The 24,894-nt window shown below is 35.9% G+C and overlaps 1 protein-coding gene across 6 annotated transcripts in view; it reads right to left on the bottom strand.

The window, feature by feature from the left end:
• The window catches only part of LOC307136294 (inverted formin-2), an 81,720-nt gene extending 61,318 nt beyond the window's left edge, over nt 1-20,402 (bottom strand). For 2 of the 6 annotated variants that reach the window (XM_079833185.1, XM_079833188.1), the window contains exons 1-4: nt 20,235-20,402; nt 5,554-5,978; nt 1,822-1,937; nt 301-460 (exon numbers count right to left, since the gene is read on the bottom strand). In XM_079833185.1, coding sequence (XP_079689311.1) covers nt 301-460; nt 1,822-1,937; nt 5,554-5,953 — 676 coding nt within the window. In that variant the 5' untranslated portion in view covers nt 5,954-5,978; nt 20,235-20,402. The remainder of the gene's footprint in view (nt 1-300; nt 461-1,821; nt 1,938-5,553; nt 5,979-20,234) is intronic. The other 4 variants (XM_079833186.1, XM_079833189.1, XM_079833187.1 and 1 more) reach the window with 2 other exon arrangements.
• Between the last annotated feature and the right edge of the window lie 4,492 nt (nt 20,403-24,894).

Genomic DNA, 24,894 nt, shown 5'->3' with positions numbered 1-24,894 from the left:
CCTTTAGATAAGTGTAATTAATGTAGCGTACTACTGAATGCATGCTTTTTCACATGCTATTTTTAATAGCTAACATGCAGCACTCAGTGCAGTGAGTATGCTAGTATTCAATAATATTAGGGTTATAGAGCTGAGATCTAAAACGCATTCTTACATGCTACTAATACTATTTGTGCAATATAAGGTTGCACACCCAAAATGTGCAATATGATTAATGTAGCATACTATTGTCTGAATGCATGCATATTTTAAGGCATCCAGTCAGCGTTCAGTACAGTCTGTGGGTTTAGTTGCACGTACCGATGAACTCCTTGCGCATCTTGTCTCTCTGCCGCAGGTCGTCCGCGCTGAAGATCAGGGCGTTGATGACGCTCAGAAGGGTCACCATGTAAGGCACGTTATCAGTGGCTCGGAGTTCGTTCATAATCACACTGAATCGATACTGCTGCGTCCTCACCGCCTGGAGGAAAAACACAACACTGTCACACACGCAGGATCTCACCTCCAGCCACTGGTGTATCTGCCATCTGAAGTGCACAGGCAAACCATTATACATCATCTGCTTGTGCTTCCTCAGTGTGTTTGTCTGGATTTACAGACATTTACTGGAGAAACAACATGACTGAAGATAAGAAGTCATGAACAAATGATCAAAACAGAAATATCCTCCAATGGTTCAGAAATATGAACTTAACTCAAAGAATAATTCTAAAGCTTAAACTCACGACCTTTTGATAATTTCTTTCAGAAAACAAGTCTTAATGTCTCATGTCATTTTGCTTCTCGAGTGAGAATTTTGCACTGCATTTTCTTAGTATTTTTGTCTTGTTTTCCAGCACAAATATCTAAACATCCTCACATCACGATACATTTACTGGAGAAGCGTAACGGCTTCATTTTCATACACTGCAAAAAATGCTTAGTATTTTTGTCTTGTTTTCAGTCCAAATATCTAAAAAATCTTACATTAAGAAGCATTTACTAGACAAGCAAAAGTTTTTGTCTTGTTTGGGGGAAAATAACTCAAAATTAAGGGAGTTTTTGCTTAAAATAAGATAAATAATCTGACAATGGGGTAAGAAAAATAATCTTAATTCAAACAGAAAACAAAACTATTTTGCCTACCCCATTGACAGATTATTTTGCTTATTTTAAGCAAAAGCTCCCTTAACACGGCAAAAAATGCTTTTCTTACTTAGTATTTTTGTCTTGTTTTCAGTCCAAATATCAAAAAAATCTTACATTAAGAAGCATTTACTAGACAAGCAAAAGTTGTTGTCTTGTTTTGGGGGAAAATAACAAAAAATTAAGGGAGTTCATGGGGTAAGCAAAATAATCTTAATTCAAACAGAAAACAAGATTATTTTGCTTTCCCCATTGGCAGATTATTTGGCTTATTTGAAGCAAAAACTCCCTTAATTTTCAGTTATTTCCCCCAAAACAAGACAAAAACTTTAGCTTGTCTAGTAAATACTTCTTAATGTAAGATTTTTTTTAGAAACAAGACAAAAATACTAAGTAAGAAAAGCATTTTTTGCAGTGTACATTTTTCAGAAAACAACACTTTCATGATCTATGTACTACCTTGTGAGATTATGCTTAAAAAAAAGAGCAAATATCTGCCAATGGGGTCCGAAAAATCTGTCAAAAAGTGCATAAAGATCTTCTCAAGTACATGTAAATGAGACAGAAGTGCTGAGTTTCTCTGTGAAGTGTATTTAAGCAACATCGCACTGATATATGAAGTGATAGAATAGACGCAAAAGCCTCACCGCTCCCGAAGGACGTCCAGAAGAGCGTGAGCCACACACACACACTTGCCTTGTAATGGTCCAGCGCGTCTAACGCGAGTCTGTGTCCCTCGGGGGAGAACATGCTGAGGGCCGCCAGCAGCTCGAACACCTGCTTCTTCACCATGGTGTTGGCCGTGTCCAAAGCTGGGGGGAAAGGGAAAGGAATCACAGGGTTTGTAGCGTCCTCCTCCATCGCTTTCTCCCTCTCCACTTTTAGGATGTGTTAGCTGCTCATTTTTGGGGGATGTAATGTGAACTTTGTACTTCTGATGGTTAAAAAAACAGCCCCATCATGTGATAGGTGTGATCATTGAGCAATGCAGACCCAGCTGGAATGCATGTTTTCTGAATTGATCCTGACCAGACGGTCCACAGTGTTAAAGCAGCAGTTCGACAGGTGGAGATGTTCACCACGGACGGCATACACATCCTCACGAGAGAAGAGTGAACTTTCATGACATTGGGTGAACTATTCCTTTAACCCTGTATAGACTGATTTATGAAACTAGATGAGTAAAGTTTCATGACACACTTAGATGTTGGCTTGACAGAACCTTGCCTGGAGGTTCGAAGATTTTGCTCAATAAAATGTTGCATGTTGCTAACATGATTCCACATGTTCCTAACCCTCTATGGGACTAAATCACTAGGGATGCACCGATATAAGTTTGGCCGATACCGATAACCGATATATTGGCAGATACGTTTAAATAAATCCAAAACTTTATAGGAATAATTTTGGAGAGTCGATGCACCGATATGAAAATTTTGGCCAATACTAATAATTCTTTCAATTTGAAAGCCGATAACCGATATATCGGCCGATAAATCTAAATACATCCAAATTCTTATATTTTTTTGAGAATTGATGCATCAATATGAAAATTTTAGCTGTTACAGATAACCGATAATTCTTTGTATTTGAAAGCCGATAACTGATATATTGGCCGATAAATCTAAATAAATCAAGATTTTGATATCATTTTTGTGAGTGTATGCACCAATATGAACATTTTAGCTGATATCGAAAACCGATAGTTTTTTTATATGCATGCATATTTTTTGAAAGCCGATAACCGATATATTGGCCAATATATTTAAATAAATTTAAATTTTCATACAATTTTTGAGAGTTGATGCACCGATATGAACATTTTAGCAGATACCGAAAACGATCGTTTTTTTTATATTTGAAAGCCGATAATCAATATATTGGCCAATATATTTACATTTTAGAGAGTTGCACTGATATGAAAATTTTGGCTGATACCGATAACCGATAATTCTTTATATTTGAAAGCCAGTAACCGATATAATCAGCCCATAAATGTAAATAAATCCAGATACTTTCTTATATAATTTTTGAGAGCTAATGCACCGATATGAAAATTTCGGCAGATACCAATAATTCTTTATATTTGAAAGCCGATAACCGATATATTGGCCGATAAATCTAAATAAATAAAAAAAAATTATATAATTTTTGAGAGCTGACGCACTGTTATGAAAATTTTGGCAGATACTGATCATTCTTTATATTTGAAAGCCGATAACTGATATATTGGCAGATAAATCGAAATAGATCAAAATTCTTATATAATTTTTGCGAGTGTGTACACTGATATGAACATTTTGGCTGATACCGAAAACGATAGTTTTTTATATTTGTAAGCCAATAAACGATATATTGGCCAATATATTTAAATAAATTTAAAAAAATTATATAATTTTTGAGAGTTGATGCACCGATGTGAACATTTTGGCAGATACTGATAATTCTTTATATTTGAAAGCCGATAACCGATATATCTAAATCCAAATTTTTATTTAATTTTTGAGAGCTGATGCACCAATGTGAAACTTTTGGCTGATACGATAATTCTTTATATTTCAAAGACAATAACCGATATATCGGCCAATAAATGTAAATAAATCCAAATATTTACATAAATAAATCCAAATTTGTATATAATTTTTGAGAGCTGATGCACCAATATGAACATTTTGGCAGATAAAGCCGATAACTGATATATTGGCAGAGGAATCTAAATAAATCTAAATTCTTATATAATTTTTGAGAGTGTATGCACTGATATGAACATTTTGGCTGACACCGAAAACCGATAATTCTTTATTTTTGAAAGCCAATAACCAATATATCGGCCCATAAATGTAAATAAATCCCAATTTTTATATAATTTTTGAGAGCTAATGCCGATATGAAAATTTCAGCAGATACCGATAATTCTTTATATTTGAAAGCCGATAACCAATATATTGGCCGATAAATCTAAATAAATAAAACAAATTATATAAGTTTTGAGAGCTGATGCACTGTTATGAAAATTTTGGCAGGTACTGATAATTCTTTATATTTCAAAGCCGATAACTGATATATTGGCCAATATAACTAAATCCAAATTTTTATATAATTTTTTAGAGTCGATGCACTGATATGAACATTTTGGCCAATAACCGTTAACCCACGAGTTCCTGGACAGCGGGGTTCGGGAGTTATGGGTGGTTAAAGTTTTGGCTTTTTTGCCTTATATCTTGGGAACACAGCGGCCCCTGAGCCCGTGGAGGGTCCCGTTGGAAAGGCCCCGAGGGCCCCCGTCGAACGAGTCCTCCCACGAGTTCCTGGACAGTGGGGTTCGGGAGTTATGGGTGGTTAAAGTTTTGGCTTTTTGCCTTATATCTCGGGAACTCAGTGGCCCCGGAGCACATGGAGGGTCCCGTTGGAAAGGTCTCAGGCCCCTCGTCAAACCGCCAAACCTCCTGGTTCGGGAGCCAGAGAGCACGCAACTGAAAGCATACGAGTTCCCATTTATGTTGTGGCCCCAAATAACCGGCCCACGGACACTGCCTTTTCTATGCAAATTAAGCGCTCACATGACTTGAAAGTTAGATGAATGTGTTTGGTTGAGTGTGCCTAGTAAAGCACAGGTGTTTTAATACATCAAAATTGATATTAAACGTGAAATATCATCCATAAACTCTGTGTCCTGCTTCCTGTTATCTGGCGGCCATGGCTCAAAATGAGAAAACTCTGGGATTTTTCTAATAAATGATGATGAATAATCATCATCAAAAAAAAATCAAGGTAAACCTGCTCGAAATATTACCAACAATATCAACGTTTTTCTTACGTTTACTTGATAGAAATTAGAGATCAACCGATAATCGGTTTTACCGATATTTTAGCATTTTCCCATAATCGGTTTTATCGGATTCGCAAATAAATGGCGCCATCTTGTGGCTGTTTTGAGAATACTTTTGGTTTATGGTTTTTTTCATTTGTTAGAATGATTTTTACATGCTATATTCGTTACCTGATCAAAGATTTTATTTAAAAAATACTTTATATTTTATTTTTTGCACTCTCTCAGACTCTATTTATTGATTTCAAAGTGTGTTTTGTTTTGTATGCAATGAAGGAATGAAATAAAACACAGTATTTAAAAAGTGTTAAATAAAAGAGTTTGTTCAGTTCAGTGCTGCTGTTATAATGGTCAAAAACACAAATCAAAACAATAAATATCGGTTCTATATATCAGTTATCGCCATAAATATTTGCTTGTTTATGTGCCCAATAACCGTTAGATGGCACCATTTATTGGTGAATCCGATATTACAAAACCGATACCAGATTATGGGAAATTGCTTAAATATCGGTAAAACCGATTATCGGTCGATCTGTATTTAGAAATTCCCGTATTAAACATGGTTTGTAGGGTTAAGACAGTAAGACTGGCTGTACCCTGCGACAGCTTGCGCACGTATCCCTCATTATCCACGATGAAGTGAATCCCAGCGGACGAGTTCATGACGGCTCTCACGCAGCTGACACACGTGAGCTGCAGCAGAGCGTCGGCGATCCGGGAGCAGCCGCGTCCCGACAGCCGGTCCAGGGCCTCCAGCAGCAGGTCCAGACCCGAGAGCTCCAGGAACTGCACCATCCAGGCCTGGTCGCTCTTCTCCAGACGCTTCTTCAGGCCGGAGTAGTTGACCACACTGGGCATCTGCAGCAGACGGATGCACAGCTCGGCCTCCGCGTTCTCCAGGTTGGCCTCCACAGAGCTGTCCGAGTCCTGGGACGAGCCCAGCCGACCCCTCACGGCCGCCCACTTCTTCTGCACGCCGTCCGACTTCCCAGACATGATGAAGATGATGAGGATGAAGGTGCTGCGAAGATAAAAAGCAGACAATACAATCAGACAGACACAACAAAATAAAATTTCACTTCAACTAATATGAATTATGACACAAATATTGTATAGTACTGTATAGCAAAAAAACCTTCTCAAAGTAATTATAATACAATTTATTAAAACTAGGGATGCTCCGATCGATCGGCATCGGCCGATAATCATATTTTATGACTCGATCGGTACTCGCTAACTTGGCCGATCTCACGAACCGATCGCAAGTTGATGACGTCATCACGTGAGGGAGTACATGACGCGTGGGGATATCACAGGGATATTCTCCATCTGTAAATGTTAGAAATTCATGCAAATATGTCCATTTTTCTGTCAGGAGATGACGAGCTTTCTGCATGTGAATCTCTGCTAAAATTCAGGCTTCCGCGCGCCGCCGCGCGCATCCGCGCCAGGGTTGCCAGGTTTCACAACAAAAACCCTCCCCACATTTGGGGGTTAAAATATGTGGGTTTTTTTGGCATGGTTGCCTTATAAAATTCGCATTCCAGGGGCTAAATATCACATAATTGGGGTCTCTTCAACCCGCGGACATGAACAACAGCCCGCGGCAACAGTGTTGAAGTAGCCCAATTCCGGACTTGGCAACACTGATCCACGCCAAACAGACGGAGAGCTATAGGATAGGAACGCAATAATTCTGACTAAAGTATACATATTTCTAAAATATTTGTTGTTGGACAATAAATGTGCCAATGTAGAATTTTAAACCTACAAGTATGTGTATTTTTATGGAAGTGACCATTATAATTGGGTAATCAAATATAGGCTAGTATGCTTTTGTTTTTATTTTCATGTTTAGTTCAGTGAATGAAATAACAAAATTATTAATACATTACATTCACTGTATTTGTTTATAGCCTTCTATATCAACATTGTTTTTAGGACATCATTGGGCAGGATGCGAAAAAAGTATTAAAATAAATAGATTTTTTTTTTATCCAAATAGAAAAACGTAGAAAATACAGCCCTATTAAGTATCCTGATATGCATAGTGTTATGCAGAAACCCCATTTAAAAGGCATATTAAAATGTTCACTGTATAATGAATAATTTTTGTGATTATTTAGTACCCTGCTAAAACAAGTTACATTACAGTACATAATTACCATAAAAAAATTAACAAAAATATAAAAATCTGAAAAAAAGGTTAACAGTGATCAGAGAGCTTACAAATCAGTGAAGCATTGGAATCGGCCGATCACCATGACAATAAATCGGTAATCGGTATCGGCAACAAATATCCTGATCGGAGCATCCCTAATTAAAATGTTACATTTATTTATTTATTATTATTATTAAATAAGGTGCTGAGCAACAAAACTTGCATAATGTATGTATTAAAATGGATGAAAAATGATCTTGGTTTATGATATTGATTATAATAACAATAATAATTAATTAAAACATTACACATAATAATAATTTATTAAAACATTACATTGATTTATTATTATTATTAATGTCATGTTTTAATTGATTATTATTATTTATGTTTTAATTAATAATAATAATAATTTATTCAAACATTAATAATAATAATAATAATCAATTAAAACATGACATTAATAATAATAATAAATCAATGTAATGTTTTAATAAATTATTATTATATTTAATGTTTTAATTATTATTATTATTATTATTATTATTAATGTTTTAATCAATTATTATTATTATTTTAGGAATATCATAAAACTACGTTTTTTTTAATCCATTTAATGTATACAGTATGTTTTTTTCTCAGCACCTTATTTAATAATAATAACAATAATATTAATAATAATTGTATTAACAAATTAAACATTACATTAATAATAATATTTTTCTTATTCAATTATTCTTATTCTTATTAATGTAATATTTAATTATATTAATATTTAATATTTATTAATATTATCAGGAATATCATAAACCAAGAAGTTTTTTATCCATTTTAATGCATACAATATGCAAGTTCTGTTGCTCAGCACCTTATTTATTAATAATAATAATAAACAATGTATTAATCATAAAACCATTATTTATTAATCTGTTTATAGTGTAAGTTCTGTCATGCAGAACCTTTTTTTGATCAAAAAATAAATAAAAATGCAGATTGTTTACATCATTTTGTATGTTAAAAAGAAATGACAATACAAATTTGATTAAAAAAATTTTAAATGCAATTTTTTTTGTTGTAAAAATAATTGTCTTATTTTCACGTGATTATAATTTAAAAGATTGATTAAATTGTTTAAACGTTTTATGAATTAATTTCTTTAGAAACCATATTTGATGATACATTTGTGTAGAAACAAAACATCAACAACAACAAAAACTGAAAAATATATTTGTATATTGAAATGTATATTTATTCTCAAGCTCTAACAAACATGAGTGATTTCTTCATGAGCATTGTCTTCCCCATTAATGTATGAAATGAATATTGTGATAAAGACAAAAATACTAAATATTGTTACTCCACATTTGGTGCTGGTCAAAGAAAACTCAAGACTAGAATGGAGGCGTTTCAGGAGCTCAGAAACACTCACACTGATAAAGAGAAGAACTCAGAGCTGGAATTAAGCAAGACATTAAAAGGAGGATTGTGCGGCTCATTTGACTGAAGTGAGCCGCAGAATCTGCATCTGTTCCTCCAGAGCAGCTCAGATCCTGAGTCAGAGGTGTCAGGAAGAAGAGCTCATATTGCGTTGAGTTGTGCAAGTCTGGACTGATTATCCATCGCACTGGAGTCAAGAATGTGTCCCTTCCTTCCTTCCATGCTCCGCATTCATTTCCTCTTAATACGGGCATTTCTGGCAGAGGCTCTGACCTTCCTGCCTCCGCACGCCTAGTATTACAATAGTGTAATACTGACGATTAAAGCCTCTTTAACTGTATAATTATTATGCCAGTCAAAGCATATCCTGATCTTTTCACCATAAGCGTGAGTAAATATGTGCTAAACACACCCATACACAGGAATCTCTCAATACAGACGGTTATAAAATCATGCACTTAAAAATAAATAAATAAATAAATAAATTATGACAACATGATTTTATTAGGGATGCGCAATATATGGCCACCATAATCGGTATCGGCTGATATATGATCATATTTAATGCTATCGGCCCGATAATAGAATTTGTCTGATATATTAAAGCTGATAATTAATGTATTATTTCCTTCAGCTGAGACGCTTCAGATGTGCACTGTTCATCATGATGGGTTTGAACTGATTGAAATATGATTGGAATTACATCAAAAAAGGAAAATACAGTTCAGAGCAACATCTGTCATATCAGCTACATAAAATCATAATGAGAACATCATAATTGTGTGCTTGGGACATGGATTTAATGTATTTAATATTATATACAAATTTAGAATTATCGACCAATTTATATCGGTTATCAGCTTTCAAATATCGGTTATCGTATCTGCCAAAATGTTCATATTAAATTATAAGAACATCATAATTGTGTTTTTGGGACATGGATTTAATGGTGAGTCTTTTGTTTTTATAATCAGAATCTCAAATATTATATAAAAAAAATTGGAATTCGGCCAATATATCGGTTATCAGCTTTCAAATATTGGTTATTGTATTGGCGCAAATGTTCACATTAAATTATGAGAACATCATAATTGTGTGCTTGGGACATGGATTTAATCGAGAGACTTTTGTTTTTTGTAATCAGACTCTCAAAATGTATATAAAAATGGATATATCGGCCAATATATTGGTTATCAGCTTTCAAATATCGGTTATCAGCTTTCAAATATCGGTTATCGATATCGGCCAAAATGTTCATATTAAATAATGAGAACATAATTGTGTGTTTCAGACATGGATTTAATGGAGAGACTTTTGTTTTTATAATCAGAATCTCAAATATTATTTAAAAATGTGGATTTATCGGCCAATATATCGGTTATTGGCTTTCAAATATCAGTTATCGATATCGGCCAAAATGTTCATATTAAATTATGGATTTAGTGTTGAGACTTTTGTTTTTGTAATCAGACTCACAATTATGATGTTCTCATTATTTAATATGAACATTTTGGCCGATATCGATAACCGATATTTGAAAGCTGATAACCGATATATTGGCCGATAAATTCAAATGTTAATATACATTTTGAGTGTTTGGGATATGGATTTAATGGAGAGACTTTTGTTTTTATAATCAGAATCTCAAATATTATATAAAAATTAGAATTTATCGGCCAATATATCGGTTATCGGCTTTCAAATATCAGTTAACGTATCGGCCAAAATGTTCCTATTAAATTATGAGAACATCATAATTGTGTGTTTAGGACATGGATTTGCGAGTCTTTTGTTTTTATAATCAGAATCTCAAATATTATATAAAAATGTTGATTTATCGGCCAATATATTGGTTATTGGCTTTCAAATATAAAGAATTATCGGTAATCAATATCGGTAAAGATTTTCATATCGGTGCATCCCAGGGTTTTACATTGCTCTAACTCATTAAAATAAGTGAAGCAATTTTAACTTTATGTTATACAAGATTCAACTCATTTTTAAGTCAGTTTAATGTAATTTAAGTTGACATGGCTTTAAAATTAAAGTTGATTGTACTTTTTCGCATAAGCTTTTGGATAAACTGTGGACAGATCTTGGCAAACATTTGCATTGCCTAAATGAATAAACTTCTGTTTTAGTTCACATATTTCTGTTTTCAAATAAAAAAAAACATTTAATTTAAGTAACTTTATGTACACTACTGTTTAAAAGTGTATGGTCAGGAAGATTTGTTTTAAATAAAAAGATTATACATTTATTCATCAAAGACGATTTCATTTGTTCAAAAGTGACGACATTAAGAATAATACTTTCATCTAGAACACCAAAATAAAAGCTCACTTCAACTATTATAAATTATCACACAAATATTGAATAGTATTGCATAGCAAAAAAAAAAAAAAAACTTCTCAAAGTAATAATAATAATAATAATAATAATAATACAATTTATTAAAACATTACATTTAATTTGTATTATTAAATAAGGTGCTGAGCAACAAAACTATAATGTATGTATAATGTATGTATTAAAATGGATGAAAAATTCTCTTGGCTTATGATATTGATTACAATAATAATAATTAATTAAGACATTACATATAATAATAATTATAAAGACATTACATCTAATAATAATAATTTATTTGTATTATATTATTATTAAATAAGGTATTAAACAACAGAACTTGCATAATGTATGCATTAAAAATGATTAAAAAAATCCTGATTTTATTATTTTTTTATAATCATTATAATAATAATTTATTACTTTACATTCACAAATAATAATAATAATAATAACAAAATTACATTTTGTTATAAATGTTGTTTTAATAAAACCTCTTTCTTAGTATGATTATTAATATTATTAATGTAATATTTTAATAAATTAGTATTATTATAAGGAAAAATCATAAGACCCAATATATTTTTCATTCATTTTAATGAATACAATATGCAAGTTCTGCTCAGCACTTTATTTAATACTAATAATAATAATAATAATAAATCATAAAACATTTTTTATAGAAAATAATACTTGTATTCATCAAGGACGCATTAAATTGTTCAAAGTCATTTATAATGCTGTTATAATGCATTATATGCTGTTCTTTAGAACTTTCTATTCATCAAAGAATCCTGAAAAACAAATGTATCTCAGTTTACACAAAAATATGAACTGTTTTTAACTCTGATAATAATCATAAATGTTTCTTGAGCATCATATTCATATTAGAGTGTTTTGTGAAGGATCATGTGACACTGAAGACTGGAGTAATGATGATGAAAATCACAGGAATAAATGACACTTTACTATATATTCACATAGAGAACAGATGATTTACACTGGAGGAATATTTCATAATTTTATACAGTATTTTTGATCAAATAAACACAGCCGTGGTGAGCCGAAGACTCTTTCAAAAGCATATTGTTAACCGCTACTCAACTAAATCATACTTTTACATATCGCTGCTTAAGTGTTTGAGAAAGCCCCTTGACTCTTGAACACACACACTGTTTCAGGATCATCTAAACTGCTGATCTCACACACACACACACACACACCAGCGCTGGAATCTGTCCCATCAGCCACAGCGGGACAGTCCAGGATCGACCGCGGACAAAAGAGCATTTATTCCACAACCAAGCCCAACAAAAGAGCCCGACCATCTTTGGCTCTGGATTCAACTCTCCTTTTCCGAGCTCAGTTTGTTTTGGCTGAGGGAACGTTTCACAGAAAAAGCTCTTTTAGACGGAGAAGTGTTTCGCTTGGGCTCATTCCAGACATTCCTGCTTTGAGCATGTGAAGAATGAACACTGAGAAATGTGCCAAGCTAGGGTGTGCAACACTGACAAAGATATATAGTTTAGGGGATTAGCGCTAACAATAATTAGACGTTATTTCGTTGAGTGTGTTATTGTGTGGGTACTTTGACTGTGTTTATCAGTTCACAGCAGTGACACAAATCATCTTCTCCATTTACCTTACATGGGCATTTATACCTTTATAAAGACTTTTTTAAACCTGACTAAATGTATGCATCATCTTTTGTGTCCAATTGTGTCCTGTGACCAATCAGTATCAACTAAAGTGATCTTTGCAGTGCAGAGGAAACACAGACGGTCATTTAGATCATTCACACACACTGTTTAATGAGCGCAGAGAGACAGGAACGAGTTTAACCTACAGTTACACATGCAGGAATAATGTGCTGATGTTTGAAACACTGAATACTGAGATTTGAAGTTATTTAAAACATGAAAAGATACTTTAAATGTGAAATTAAAACCGCCAGTAGTCAATGTTAATGAGCGAGTCATTGAGATTCATTCAAACGACTGTCTTAATGAGTGAGCCATTGAATCACTCGTTCAACAGATTCATTCAAACGGCTGATTCATTCAGGAACGAAGCATTTGACTCTCTTAATGAGTGAGTCATTTAATCATTCATTCAAATGATTCATTCAAACAGCTGATTCATTCAGGAACTAAGCATTTGACGGTCTTAATGAGTGAGTCATTGAATCACTCGTTCAACAGATTCATTCAAACGGCTGATTCATTCAGGAACAAAGCATTTGACTGTCTTAATGAGTGAGTCATTGAATCACTCGTTCAACAGATTCATTCAAACGGCTGATTCATTCAGGAACAAAGCATTTGACTGTCTTAATGAGTGAGTCATTGAATCATTCAATCAACCAGTTCATTCAAACGGCCGATTCATTCAGGAACGAAGCATTTGACTGTCTTAATAAGTGAGTCATTTAATCATTCATTCAAATGATTAATTCAAACGGCTGATTCATTCAGGAACTAAGCATTTGACTGTCTTAATGAGTGAGTCATTGAATCATTCAATCAACCAGTTCATTCAAACGGCCGATTCATTCAGGAACGAAGCATTTGACTGTCTTAATAAGTGAGTCATTTAATCATTCATTCAAATGATTAATTCAAACGGCTGATTCATTCAGGAACTAAGCATTTGACTGTCTTAATGAGTGAGTCATTGAATCATTCATTCAACCGGTTCATTCAAACGGCTGATTCATTCAGGAACAAAGCATTTGACTGTCTTAATGAGTGAGTCATTGAATCACTCGTTCAACAGATTCATTCAAACGGCTGATTCATTCAGGAACAAAGCATTTGACTGTCTTAATGAGTGAGTCATTGAATCATTCAATCAACCAGTTCATTCAAACGGCCGATTCATTCAGGAACGAAGCATTTGACTGTCTTAATAAGTGAGTCATTTAATCATTCATTCAAATGATTAATTCAAACGGCTGATTCATTCAGGAACTAAGCATTTGACTGTCTTAATGAGTGAGTCATTGAATCATTCATTCAACCGGTTCATTCAAACGGCTGATTCATTCAGGAACAAAGCATTTGACTGTCTTAATGAGTGAGTCATTGAATCACTCGTTCAACAGATTCATTCAAATGGCTGATTCATTCAGGAACAAAGCATTTGACTGTCTTAATGAGTGAGTCATTGAATCATTCAATCAACCAGTTCATTCAAACGGCTGATTCATTCAGGAACGAAGCATTTGACTGTCTTAATAAGTGAGTCATTTAATCATTCATTCAAATGATTAATTCAAACGGCTGATTCATTCAGGAACTAAGCATTTGACTGTCTTAATGAGTGAGTCATTGAATCATTCATTCAACCGGTTCATTCAAACGGCTGATTCATTCAGGAATAAGCATTTGACTGTCTTAATGAGTGAGTCATTGAATCATTCAATCAACCGATTCATTCAAAAAGCTGATTCATTCAGGAAACAAAGCATTTGACTCTCTTAATGAGTGAGTCATTGAATCATTCATTCAACCGGTTCATTCAAACGGCTGATTCATTCAGGAACGAAGCATTTGACGGTCTTCATGAATGAGTCATTGAATCATTCAATCAACCGATTCATTCAAACAGCTGATTCATTCAGGAAACAAAGCATTTGACTCTCTTAATGAGTGAGTCATTGAATCATTCATTCAACCGGTTCATTCAAACGGCTGATTCAATCAGGAACGAAGCATTTGACGGTCTTCATGAATGAGTCATTGAATCATTCATTCAACAGATTTGTCCATTCAGTAATGAATCCTCCGTGTCTTGCTCAGTCCTGTGGGTTTGTTTGGAACTATTTTCTTTGGCAAAAACAGGCAACATTGTGTCTAAAATGCAAGTCACTTAATATTAACTTCTTTTTTATTGAACTGTTGTATAAAATCAATATCACATTTGTAATCATGCTGATATCTGGAGGAAAACTACACTGTTTGTGTGATATTGATTAACATATTAAATGATATAAATATGAAAGACAGAGATGTCTTTTGCCCCTTATGTTGAATATTGAGGGCATTATAAATGTATTTGAATAGAGTATATCACAGTGAAAGTGTAGACCACATCACGTAGTGTATGCGTGCGCTCTCCAGGTGTGTTTTGAGGGACACACTCGATACCATGAGATCACTCAACAATTATGATATTAATGGCAGACACCCCTATTGGCCGTCATCCCCACAGAAGCACTGAAGCTGATAGAAATCACACACAACTGATGAAATGCCAAGCATGCTGTTGTGCAAATCCTTCACAGTGGCTGAGATAAGACACAAAACACTCCCTTTCTGTGGACAAATTACGCAAACCCTCATGCATAAGGAATCTCAGCGCTCATGCCTGGAATGTGCTTCACACACACACCCCACAGTCCTGAAGAAGGACCCCGGCTCACACACTTCAAGGAAGGAAGGAAAGACTTTCATGTGAAGGAAACTCGCTGTACAATGAGACGCACTGCTCCTACTGTTCTCACTTACACGACATCAGGTCACAGTTCGACACACCAGTAAACAGAATGCTTTTTCATGACATTTTCATTTAAGCGATGCACGATATATAACCACCATAATCGGTATCGACCGATGGAAACATGGATTTAATGCTGAGACTTTTGTTTTTGTAATCAGACTCTCAAAAATTATATAAAAATTTAGATTTATATTTATCGGCCAATATATCGGTTATCGACGTTCAAATATCGGTTATCGGTATCGGCCAAAATGTTAATATTAAATTATGAGAACATCATAATTTTGTGTTTGGGACATGGATTTAGTGTTGAGTCTTTTGTTTTGGTAATCAGACTCTCAAATATTATATAAAAATGTGGATTTATCTGCCAATATATCGGTTATCGGCTTTCAAATATCGGTCAAAATGTTCATATTAAATTATGAAAACATCATAAATTGTGTTTGGGACATGGATTTAGTGTTGAGTCTTTTGTTTTGGTAATCAGACTCTCAAATATTATATAAAAATGTGGATTTATCTGCCAATATATCGGTTATCGGCTTCCAAATATCGGTCAAAATGTTCATATTAAATTATGAGAACATCATAAATTGTGTGTTTGGGACATGGATTTAGTGTTGAGTCTTTTGTTTTGGTAATCAGACTCTCAAATATTATATAAAAATGTGGATTTATCTGCCAATATATTGGTTATCAACTTTCAAATATCGGTCAAAATGTTCATATTAAATTATGAGAACATCATAAATTGTGTGTTTGGGACATGGATTTAGTGTTGAGTCTTTTGTTTTGGTAATCAGACTCTCAAATATTATATAAAAATGTGGATTCATCGGCCAATATATCGGTTATCGGCTTCCAAATATCGGTCAAAATGTTCATATTAAATTATGAGAACATCATAAATTGTGTTTGGGACATGGATTTAGTGTTGAGTCTTTTGTTTTGGTAATCAGACTCTCAAATATTATATAAAAATGTGGATTCATCGGCCAATATATCGGTTATCGGCTTCCAAATATCGGTCAAAATGTTCATATTAAATTATGAGAACATCATAAATTGTGTGTTTGGGACATGGATTTAGTGTTGAGTCTTTTGTTTTGGTAATCAGACTCTCAAATATTATATAAAAATTTTGATTTATATTTATCGGCCAATATACCCGTTATCTGCTTTCAAATATCGGTTTGAAAATATCGGCCAAATTGTTCATATCAAATTATGAGAACATCATAATTGTGTGTTTGGGACATGGATTTAATGGAGAGACTTTTGTTTTTATAATCAGAATCTCAAATATTATATAAACATTTGGATTTATATTTATTGGCCAATATATCGGTTATCGTATCAGCCAAAATGTTCATATCAGTGCATTTTAACCTTACAAATCCCATTGCAGTGTCATTTTTTGGGGTCGAATTGTCAAAATAATGCCACAAAAATCAAACATTCCTCGCAATTGTGAATTTTTTCTCAGAATTGTGAGTTTAAATAAAGCCCAAACAAGCTTCTGAGGAAAAAAGACAGATTTGATCGCAATTGCGAATTTATATCTCACAATTCTGACTTATTTTGCGATTCTGACTTTTTTATCAAAAATAATGTCACGAAAATGTAAAAATAACTAAATCAAATTAAACATTAATTTAATATACATTTTTTTCATTTAAAGTTTAAAAACCCTGTTGCATTTTAGAATGGTCAAGAAAAACACATTTTTACATTTAAAAACCCAATTTTGATGAAAATGATGCCTTTTTTTCTTTTAAAAGAATCCTCTCTCATTATATTTTGGTGTGAAATGTGACCTGGACGTGTTTTCATGAGATCCGCCCAGATACTTCCCAGCGGAGTCCGAAGGTTATTCTGTGATACTGAAGCGTCCTCTCTGTGCTGAGCTCCTCTGGGAGGTCACAGGGTCTCGCGGGCCACGATAACCTACATATGAACAATACAATCACGTGTGTTTGTGACAAACCTGCACACACTAGCATTATTCATATGCGGATGATATCAGCTGTGCACAGTGGAAAAACAGAGGGCCATTTAAGTCCAGAGCTTGCACATTTCACTTTTATAAAGCATTTATCACGCTTCCTCCTTTCCTGGGTGTCACATTTACATGACACAATCTGATGGGACGAACAGCAGCAGTTTCCTGTCCGATGCAAATAGGCCATTTAATAACCGCACTTACATAAAATGACATGGATCGTGCCAGAATGATAACAGCCTGCATAGAGAGCAGGAGTCTGGAGAATTATAATCATTCAGAAACTACAGCAGAATATACAGCCATAAGCTCATATCTGCCTTTTGGAGATGCACCAGACTACACTAGAAATCAATAATTAAGGCCAAAACTGCAATAAATGAACAAAATACCACAATTACTGCTTAAAAATAGATGTTGTTTACTCGCATCTATGATTCCATAAGAGCCTTCAAAATGCCCATTTTTACAAGATGCAATACAAGTCTGCGCTGTGTGTGAAGTTTCAGCTCAAAATACCCCACAATGTTGGAAACGCCTATTTTTGAGTGGGAGTAAAAACATGCTGTTTTCGTGCATGTGTCTTTAAGTGCAAATGAGCGTCTGCTCCGCCCCCTATCCAGAAGAGGGCGGAGCCTGTACAGCTTGTGTCTCGGATACGCCAAAAACTCAGCAGTCATGGGCGGGGCATGTGCTAATAGGGCGGAATCTGTCAGCAGTTGTGGGCGGGGCCTGTGCTAATAGGGCGGAGTCTGTCAGCAGTTATGGGCGGGGCCTGTGCTAACAGGGAGGAGTCTGTCAGCAGTTGTGGGCGGGGCCTGTGCTAATAGGGCGGAGTCTGTCAGCAGTTGTGAGTGGGGCCTGCGCTAATAGGCCGGAGTCTGTCAGCAAATGTGGGTGGGGCCTGTGCTAATAGGGTGGAGTCCGTCAGCAGTTGTGGGCGAGGCCTGTGCTAATAGGGTGGAGTCCGTCTGCAGTTGTGGGTGGGGCCTGTGCTAATAGGGTGGAGTCCGTCAGCAGTTGTGGGTGGGGCCTGTGCTAATAGGCTGGAGTCCGTCAGCAGTTGTGGGTGGGGCCTGTGCTAATAGGGTGGAGTCCGTCTGCAGTTGTGGGCGGGGCCTGTGCTAATAGGGCGGAGTCTGTCAGCAGTTGTGGACAGGGCCTGTGCTAATAGGGTGGAGTCTGTCAGCAAATGTGGGCGGGGCCTGTGCTAATAGGGTGGAGTCTGTCAGCAGTTGTGGACAGGGCCTGTGCTAATAGGACGGAGTCTGTCAGCAAATGTGGGCGGGGCCTGTGCTAATAGGGTGGAGTCTGTCAGCAGTTGTGGGTGGGGCCTGTGCTAATAGGGTGGAGTCAGTCTGCAGTTGTGGGTGGGGCCTGTGCTAATAGGGCGGAGTCCGTCAGCAGTTGTGGGCGAGGCCTGTGCTAATAGGGTGGAGTCCGTCAGCAGTTGTGGGTGGGGCCTGTGCTAATAGGGTGGAGTCCGTCTGCAGTTGTGGGTGGGGCCTGTGCTAATAGGGCGGAGTCCGTCAGCAGTTGTGGGCGAGGCCTGTGCTAATAGGGCGGAGTCCGTCAGCAGTTGTGGGCGGGGCCTGTGCTAATAGGACGGAGTCCGTCAGCAGTTGTGGGCGGGGCCTGTGCTAATAGGGCGGAGTCCGTTAGCAGCCGTGGGCGAGGCCTGTGCTAATAGGGCGGAGTCCGTCAGCAGTTGTGGGCGGGGCCTGTGCTAATAGGGCGAGTCCGTCAACCGTTGTGGGCGGGGCCTAAGCATTTGTGATGTCAAATTGCATAGAAACTGCAAACGGCTTATTCTGAGACACTGATTACCCCGAATTTAGAGGGAGTTAAGGATCTATTTATCATAATTTTTTTCTTTTTCTTTTTTCTTTACAACTGTTTTAATTATCCTTGCTTTTATTTTGAATTCTTATACCCTGTATTTTTATTTCTTATGCATGTGTTCTCACTATTTTAATTCATTTTCTATGTAAAGCACTTTGAATTACCATTGTGTCTGAAATGTGCTTTATAAATAAACTTGCCTTGTCTTGATTATGAATCATGGGGATTAAAAAAAATATATGAGTGGGTGTATTTTTACCATTATAGGGTGGTTGTGACACACACACATTTATGTTCAAACACCTAAAAGGGAATTGTGGATAATAGCTGCTCTTTAACATAAATAGAATCTTTCCATTTAACAAAAGGTTCGATTATTAAAATGTTCTTGCACTAAGAAAAGGATTTTCTTTTGAGCTGACAACAACAATGGCTCTTCTTTGGAACTACTGCAAAAATTCCCTTTTGAAATATTTTTTGTAGATTAAAACATCTGCTTTTGTCCCTCAACACATGATGGAACAGGGTTATTATACAGGGCAAATGTGATATAATTGAGCAGGAGTGCAGCTTCATTTTAAGACTTTCCTCAAGTCCAGCAGCTCTTCAGAAGCTTCTCCCACACGTTTGACCGCTGCTGTCCATCTGATCTCGCCCACATCTACACCCACACAGTCCAGTCAATCACAGACTGGGACAAACACATCGTCGGAAAACACTCTTCACAGAGCAACTTTTATTCGAGGAAAACATCGGAATGATGCAACGACACAGATTTCAGCTTCATATAAACGCAACACTGTCTCCGGATCTGATACTCTTCATCTCCTAAACATGGCGAATCTTCCTCCACAGCCACATATGCATGATGCATAACCACAGATTTAGGACACTACTGAGGTGATACCGCTGTTATTCTCAACTCAGATGTGTTTGCATGGTGAAAAGCCATCATAAAGACATGAAATATTGACTTGTCCTACCTGTGATTCAGTGAATGTCCTTTATGATGCGATGCAGAGGAGGGCTGATGTGAGTAGGAGACACATGCGGGTGTTTCTCCTGAGAGTTTGAAACACTCCGGGAGGATGAGGGTGATATTGTTGGACTGACTCACGCTGCTGCTGACACATGTGCTGGTCCCGCCCCCCGAGACTGACGGGGCGTGGCTCAACGCGCGCTGCTGCTGCTGATACATGTGCTGGCCCCGCCCCCCGAGACAGACGGGGCGTGGCTCAACTCGCGCCTCCGCCAATACGAACAAACGGATTACTGGAGCGCTGCATACTACATACTGACCAGGATACAAGTATGCTGTGGAAACTACAACGGTGACAATTGTTGTTACTGTTCTTTCATGCATTTAATAACAAAAATAACAAAAAAAAACGTATACGTTTAATTAAAGGCACAATATGTACGTTTTTTTTATTTTTTATATATATCCAAAAACCACAACAACAAACATGCTGTGAAAACTTGTTTCCGCCACTAATTAAAATATATAAAAAAGTATTTTTGGCTTACAATTCTGACTTTTTTTTCTCAGAATTGTGTGTTATGAAGTCAGAATTGTGAGATATAAATTCACAATTGCGAAAAAAGTCAGAATTGCGAGATATAAATTCACAATTGCGAAAAAAGTCAGAATTGGGATATATAAATTCACCATTGCGGAAAAAGTCAGAATTGCAAGATATAAATTCACAATTGCGGAAAAAAGTCAGAATTCCGAGATATCAATTAATAATTGTGAAAAAAGTCAGATTTGCGAGATATAAATTCATAAATGTGAAAAAAGGTCACAATTGCAAGATATAAATTTGCAGTTGCCAAAGAATATCAGAACTGCGGGATATAAACTCACAATTGTAGAAAAAAGTCAGAAATGCAAAAAAATTCTGAATTGCGGAAAAAGTCAGAATTGCGAGATATAAATTCACAATTGCCAGACAAATTCAGAATTGTCTTTTTTTCCTCAGAATTGGACTTTATTTAAACTCACAATTCTGATAAAAAAAGTCAGAATCGCAATATAAGTCAGAATTGTCAGATATAAATTCACAATTGCGGAAAAAAGTCAGAATTCCGAGATATAAATTAATAATTGTGAAAAAAGTCAGAATTGCGAGATATAAATTCATAAATGTGAAAAAAGGTCACAATTGCAAGATATAAATTTGCAGTTGCCAAAGAATATCAGAACTGCGGGATATAAACTCACAATTGTAGAAAAAAGTCAGAAATGCAAAAAAATTCTGAATTGTGGAAAAAGTCCGAATTGCGAGATATAAATTCACAATTGCCAGACAAATTCAGAATTGTCATTTTTTCCTCAGAATTGGACTTTATTTAAACTCACAATTCTGATTAAAAAAAGTCAGAATCGCAATATAAGTCAGAATTGACAGATATAAATTCACAATTGCGGAAAAAAGTCAGAATTCCGAGATATAAATTAATAATTGTGAAAAAAGTCAGAATTGCGAGATATAAATTCATAAATGTGAAAAAAGGTCACAATTGCAAGATATAAATTTGCAGTTGCCAAAGAATATTAGAACTGCGGGATATAAACTCACAATTGTAGAAAAAAGTCAGAAATGCAAAAAAATTCTGAATTGCGGAAAAAGTCAGAATTGCGAGATATAAATTCACAATTGCCAGACAAATTCAGAATTGTCTTTTTTTCCTCAGAATTGGACTTTATTTAAACTCACAATTCTGATAAAAAAGTCAGAATCGCAATATAAGTCAGAATTGTGAGATATAAATTAATAATTGCGATAAAATCTGTCTTTTTTCCTCAGAAGCTTGTTTGGACTTTATTTAAATTCACAATTCTGAGAAAAAATTCACAATTGTGAGAAAAAGTCACAATTGCAAGATATGAATACATTTGCAGTTGCCAAATAATATCTGAATTGCGAGATACAAACTGACAGTTGCGAGAAAAAAGAATTGTCTTTTTTTCCTCAGAATCGGACTTTATTTAAACTCACAATTCTGATAAAAAAAAGTCAGAATCGCAAAAAAAGCCTGAATTGTGAGATAAAAATTCACAATTGCAGCAAAAAAAATTCAACATTTTGAGATAAATATCAGAAATGCGAGATATAGCCTAAACTCGCAATTGCAAAAAAAGTCAGAATTGGGAAATGCAAATTTGCAATAGTGAGAAAACAAGTTAGTCTTTTTTTTCCTCAAATGTGGACTTTATAACTTGCAACTGAGTGCAAGTTTAAATCTTGTAATTCTGAGAAAAAATTGTTTGCAGTTGCCAAAGAATATCAGAATTGCGAGATATAAACTCACAATTGTAGAAAAAATCTGAATTGCAAAAAAAATTCTGAATTGATTTACTTAAAATTCAGAAATGCAAAAAAATTCTGAATTGCGGAAAAAGTCAGAATTGCGAGATATAAATTCACAATTGTAAGAAAACAAGTCAGTCTTTTTTTTCCCTCAAATGTGGACTTTATAACTTGCAATTGAGTGCAAGTTTAAATCTAGATTAAAAAAAGAATTGCAAGATATAAACTGACAATTGCCAGAAAAATTCAGAATTGTCTTTTTTTCCCCATACAATTCTGATAAAAAAGTCAGAATCGCAAAATAAGTCAGAACTGTGAGATAAAAATTCCAATTGCAGCAAAAAAAGTCAAAATTTTTAGATAAAATATCTGAATTGCGAGATATAGCATAAAATTGCAATTGCAAAAAAAGTCAGAATTGCGAGATACAAATTTGCAATAGCGAGAAAAAGCGATCTTTTTTCCTCAGAAGCTGTTTGGACTTAATTTAAACTCACAATACTGTGAAAAAAAATCATAATTGCGAAAAAAAAGTCATAATTTCGAGATATAAATTCACAATTGCGAAAAAAAAAGTCAGAATTGAGAAAAAAATTGAATTGCGGAAAAAGTCAGAATTGCGAGATATAAATAAGAGCAGCGGGACTTTTATTATGGCACAGTCACCTGCGCCACTTCCTGTTTTTTTGTGCTGTGTATCGAAACCATAGACTGTAAAAAAATATGGACGTAGTGTCCGTGACGTAGGATTCTGATGAGCCGTTCTGAAGCGCAAAGTATGGACGAGATGGCCGTTGCCGCGCGTCACTCCCGGATAACAGAAAATGGGCATGTGAACATGTGATCTGGTGTGTGTGGAGTTGATCATGTGATCTGGTGTGTGTGTGTGGAGTTGATCATGTGATCTGGTGTGTGTGGAGTTGATCATGTGATCTGGTGTGTGTGTGTGGAGTTGATCATGTGATCTGGTGTGTGTGTGGAGTTGATCATGTGATCTGGTGTGTGTGTGTGGAGTTGATTGATCATGTGATCTGGTGTGTGTGGAGTTGATCATGTGATCTGGTGTGTGTGTAGTTGATCATGTGATCTGGTGTGTGTGTAGATGAACATGTGATCTGGTGTGTGTGGAGTTGAACATGTGATCTGGTGTGTGTGGAGTTGAACATGTGATCTGGTGTGTGTGTAGTTGATCATGTGATCTGGTGTGTGTGGAGTTGAACATGTGATCTGGTGTGTGTGGAGTTGAACATGTGATCTGGTGTGTGTGGAGTTGAACATGTGATCTGGTGTGTGTGGAGTTGAACATGTGATCTGGTGTGTGTGGAGTTGAACATGTGATCTGGTGTGTGTGGAGTTGATCATGTGATCTGGTGTGTGTGGAGTTGAACATGTGATCTGGTGTGTGTGGAATTGAACATGTGATCAGGTGTGTGTGGAGTTGAACATGTGATCTGGTGTGTGTGGAGTTGAACATGTGATCTGGTGTGTGTGGAGTTGAACTTGTGATCTGGTGTGTGTGGAGTTGATCAAGTGATCTGGTGTGTGTGGAGTTGATCATGTGATCTGGTGTGTGTGGAGTCGAACATGTGATCTGGTGTGTGTGGAGCTGAACATGTGATCTGGTGTGTGTGGAGTTGATCATGTGATCTGGTGTGTGTGGAGCTGAACATGTGATCTGGTGTGTGTGCAGTTGAACATGTGATCTGGTGTGTGTGCAGTTGAACATGTGATCTGGTGTGTGTGCAGTTGAACATGTGATCTGGTGTGTGTGGAGCTGAACATGTGATCTGGTGTGTGTGGAGCTGAACATGTGATCTGGTGTGTGTGGAGTTGAACATGTGATCTGGTGTGTGTGAAGCTGAACATGTGATCTGGTGTGTGTGGAGTTGATCATGTGATCTGGTGTGTGTGGAGTTGATCATGTGATCTGGTGTGTGGAGTTGATCATGTGATCTGGTGTGTGTGGAGTTGATCATGTGATCTGGTGTGTGTGGAGTTGATCATGTGATCTGGTGTGTGTGGAGCTGAACATGTGATCTGGTGTGTGTGGAGTTGAACATGTGATCTGGTGTGTGTGGAGTTGATCATGTGATCTGGTGTGTGTGGAGTTGATCATGTGATCTGGTGTGTGGAGTTGATCATGTGATCTGGTGTGTGTGGAGTTGATCATGTGATCTGGTGTGTGTGGAGTTGATCATGTGATCTGGTGTGTGTGGAGCTGAACATGTGATCTGGTGTGTGTGGAGTTGATCATGTGATCTGGTGTGTGTGGAGCTGAACATGTGATCTGGTGTGTGTGGAGTTGAACATGTGATCTGGTGTGTGTGGA

The sequence above is a fragment of the Gobio gobio genome (assembly GCF_949357685.1).
Source record: "Gobio gobio genome assembly, chromosome: 13".
Classification (NCBI taxonomy): domain Eukaryota; kingdom Metazoa; phylum Chordata; class Actinopteri; order Cypriniformes; family Gobionidae; genus Gobio; species Gobio gobio.
The sequence above is the reverse complement of the archived record's forward strand: the minus strand, read 5'-3'. Positions and strand labels throughout refer to the sequence as shown.